The 4,020-nt window shown below is 41.7% G+C and overlaps 1 protein-coding gene across 1 annotated transcript; it reads right to left on the bottom strand.

The window, feature by feature from the left end:
• Nucleotides 1–521: 521 nt before the first annotated feature.
• On the bottom strand, nucleotides 522–3,751 carry MAS1 (MAS1 proto-oncogene, G protein-coupled receptor). The gene is made up of 2 exons (XM_010303314.2): nucleotides 3,510–3,751; nucleotides 522–1,814 (listed from the first exon to the last, which is right to left on the bottom strand). The coding sequence occupies exon 2, from the start codon at nucleotides 1,775–1,777 to the stop codon at nucleotides 788–790; it is 990 nt and encodes a 329-aa protein (XP_010301616.1). The 5' UTR covers nucleotides 1,778–1,814; nucleotides 3,510–3,751; the 3' UTR covers nucleotides 522–787.
• Nucleotides 3,752–4,020: the final 269 nt, after the last annotated feature.

Raw genomic sequence — 4,020 nt, 5'->3', positions numbered from 1 at the left:
ACAGGAACACTGATATTTTGGGGATAAGCCAGCTCCACCCTTCTTAATTGGGGCAAATGCCCTCAGTGAGCTGACAACATCCCCATATTGCCAGCTACTCCTGTGTGTCAGGTACCAAATTGTCCAAGGACCCAGAGAAATGTCACTGGAAATTACACAACAGGTGCTTTGAAAAGAGGCTCTGAAGTAGCCCCTTAACCACAGAGGAGCTTGACCATTTAGTGTGTTCTTAAATGTCTTAGACCAAAGCTACACTGTATGTTTGTGGGTATGTATGGGGACTTACTTTCGTACGTGAATTTCTTCCTCTGTTTCCCCTGGGGAGCAGCTCTTTTGTGCACTTAAACGAGCTGGAAACAGTTGAAACTAAATCCCAGTATGTAACATGAATCCTGCGTTTAGTGGGTTTGACTTTTAAAAATGCAAATACACACAGGCCCTGATGACTTCAATAGCATTTATGGGTGCTCAGTGCTTGTTTAAATGTCACACTATTTATAACATATATTTGTGTCCTTTTTTTATATTCTCTGTTGGCCTGTCTCTTTTCCACTGTGGTATCTTTGACAGACATCAGGATGTAACATGTGTTTGAATAATTAAGAAAATACAAATAAAAGTTATCTTTATTCTAGTCCATATTTTTCCATTGCCTAACCACCAAAGATAACAGTACCATTTCACCACTTCTTTTTACATTCTATGGAAGAAAAATACTTTTAGTTTTGCAGTGGTTTATTAAACTTCCAAGTCCAATTATTTGCCCCTATAGTTTCCCCCCTCAACTTTAGAAAATTGTTTCAGCTATATCCAAACTCATGCCAACTTCCTGGCTTCTCGGCCGCAACCCATCAGCAAGTGCTCTGCTAAGAACCACTTTGAGGCTCTCCTTGAACCTCTTCTTCTTGCTGCTTCCTACAAAGAAGTAAACAAGGGGGTTGATGCTACTGTTAACAGTGGAGAGAACAACGGTGACGTGGTTCTGCTGGCTAAGCAAAGACGACCAGTGGTGGTAATTCAGAAGATACAACAGCCTCATAGGCATGGCAAAGATGAGGAAGACAATGACGGTGGCCACAATGATGATGTAGAGCTTTGACGAATGAGGTCTCAGGGAGTTACGATGAATCCTGATAACCAAAATCAGGCTGGAGAGAATCATTAGAGGAATGAAAATCATGAAAGTCAGGATCCACGTGAAGATGAGCAGTGCTTGGCAGTGGTTGCCATCGTCAAATTGTTCCTTCGTTGAGTCATCTTTGCATGTTAAGTATTCGGCTACTGTCATCAGAAAAGACAGAGTCCACAGAATTGCACACACAATTGCCGATTGGTGCTGTGACCGGTGGCATCGGTACCAGATGGGGTAAACAATAGACAGACACCTCTCAATACTGATGGCTGTCAGGAGATAGAGACCAGTATTATAGCCAAGAAGGAAGACAATAGATAGTGTGGTGGTTATATAATAGTAAAAACCATATGCGAATCCAAAACCAGCAATGTACTCAATTGACAGAATAAATGTACAAAGCAGTAAGGAGATGTCAGCAATGGACAGGTGTGTGATGTACGCAGTGAATGGGTTTCTTTTGATCTGGAAGCAGAGGCACCAGAGGACAATTCCATTTTCACAAAAACCCAGGAAGGAGATGATCATAATTACCCAAAGTGGGGTCAATATCTCCCAGACCCTTTCCTGTGTAGAAATGTTTCTGTGCATTGAGATGTTCTCTGTGCCTTCGCTGGGATGAAACGTTATGTTTGACTCATCCATGGGGAAAGGTCAAGTTTGGATAGCACAGCTCTTCCTTCTGCAAATATGTATAAAAATATACTGTGAGCATTGTGTGCTCCTCCCCTCCCCTTTTTCTTTCTGTTTTGTGGACCCTCATGTTCTGGTCATATCTGAAAACCTTAGCAAAAGGAAAACCAGCTTTGATATACGGATGCTAGCTGAAACCCAGTTGGAACTACTCTTGGCAATATTAAAGATTGCTAAGCCCATCATGCTAGCAGAAATCCTGAGCTTTCTTCTCTATGGGGTTCAGCATATGAGTGCTAAACCACAGCTAAAGAGATACTGTCAAAGAGCTCTTGGACAAGCAACGTATCCATCACATTGCAAAGTTTCACGACACAGTGGTCACAGATAGCATTGGTCATTCTTGTTAGAGCCCGTGATTGTTCCCAGACAGGTCTATTCAGGTCCCGTTGAAGCTAATGACATTAATTTTAAGTTAAACATGTGTATTTCAAGTTAATTTTGCTCACAAGTTTTTTTTGTTTAAAAAAAAAAAATGATACCAACATCTCTTTACCAGGAAGGGTTTTAATTAAGTAAAAATAATATATATAGTTACTCAGCATTGTATTCCCTCCGAGTACAGAGGTGGAGGGAAGGCAAAATGCCACCGTTTTGAGATAGTCGGTTTTGACCAGCTTAAAATGTCATTTATCATAGCATAACATAATTTAACCATGTTTACACACTCCAAACACTGAGCACAACTGCAATATCCTGTAAACATTACAAGTCCAACCCATCGCAAGGAGAAGTAGTTGTTAAGGTTCCCCGTCATTGTTACAATGGTTAAAACTGTTCTTTTGCTGAGTTATGGAACAAGTTCTCCTTTTGTATGTTTTCTTTTATCTTATAACAGAGAATTAGCACCATTGGCTTCAGCTGATTTTCAGATGAGTATTTCATGCCCCCTTCCCCGTTAACTTCCCGGCTGCCCCCGTGGTGATACAGAGTCACATTCAGGACCCTTGCTGATTTACTGATGTTAACAGAGACGAGCTCTTGGCAGTAAGCTTGCCCAGCTGACTTGGTTCATCCTTATAAGCAGCTTTGTTCATTAACATGCCATAATGGGAATGTACCCATATCCTCAAGCAGTTAAGAACATCAAATGCAGAGTAAATAAGTTTTACTGGGGCTAACTTTTGCAATGATTATTTAAGCAGAGCCATTCCCCCAGTCATAAGTTTTCTCTTATGAGCTCTGGGTTTCCTGGTTTCAAACCAGCTTCTTAAGATGCAGTAAATATCACAGTCTAAAAAAGAGTATTCGGTAGGCAACCTGGGAAGCCCCAAGGCTTGCTGGCATTTAAACCCGCACAAAAATGTTAATGGTGATCCCACCTGGATGTTGACCATGCCACCGTCTGAGACCGAGTTGGTCGGAGAGAACAAAGAACATAGCTGGAAATGTGGTAGAGAAGTGAGGGTGAATGCAACAAGTAAATGCAGTGACCAGAATGAGCGGCAAGCCTCCCAAAAGCGGTGTTCTGCAAAAACTGCAGAGGGAAGGTGCTCAAACACTGTGCTGCTGGAAGCTTCACAGGAGAAATGGAGAGGAGAAGCTATCTACTTCAAGTGTTAAATAGGAAAGGAAAAAAAGCGCAGCATGAAAAGACTCAAGAAAGTTTTTCATTCATATCTCTATATAAATGGGGTATTTCTGTTTGAAGAGTAAAACGAAGATGAAAAATTTCTCAACTTACTTCGGTCATTCCCACATGAGAGCATTCAGAGATGAGAACGGAAAGAGTCCTCTCCTTCCAGATACATCCATGGTCTGTTCAGATTTCCCTGAAGCTGTTGAAGAACTTCCTTGAAAAAGCTGAAGGTTACCTTCTGCAATCATTTGCCTCTGGTAAGGAGGGGGAGCAAATAGTGACTCTGACCATGACTCCCTCAAAAAGAAGTGTGCAGTTCTCCCATTGCTCCAGATGTCTGAGGCATGCCAAGCAAAGGGCCCCAGGCTCATCATCTGAGGCTGTGCTTCAAATGGCATCACTCAGCAACTGGCAAGTCATCTAGCTGAAAGCCCGGGAGTTAACTCTTGTGGGAACTGAATGGCAGTATATGGAAAGTTGTCCTGAGCTGCTACAATACCAAGAGACATAGTTTAAACAAACACAAAGTGAGTAGGAAATCTATTTGCGGATGATAAGATCTGAAGAAGGAAAAATCTCAAATTTAGAACTGTGCCACCAAAGGCCATCTAAAATA

The sequence above is a fragment of the Balearica regulorum genome, chromosome 3 (genome assembly GCF_011004875.1).
Source record: "Balearica regulorum gibbericeps isolate bBalReg1 chromosome 3, bBalReg1.pri, whole genome shotgun sequence".
In the NCBI taxonomy this organism is placed as follows: Eukaryota; Metazoa; Chordata; class Aves; order Gruiformes; family Gruidae; genus Balearica; species Balearica regulorum.
Note: the sequence above shows the minus strand (reverse complement) of the source record. Positions and strands in the feature narration are given on the sequence as shown.

Excerpts from the sequence above, each read along its gene's own strand:
- MAS1 (XM_010303314.2), bottom strand. The coding sequence starts at position 1,777 with ATGGATGAGTCAAACATAACGTTTCATCCCAGCGAAGGCACAGAGAAC.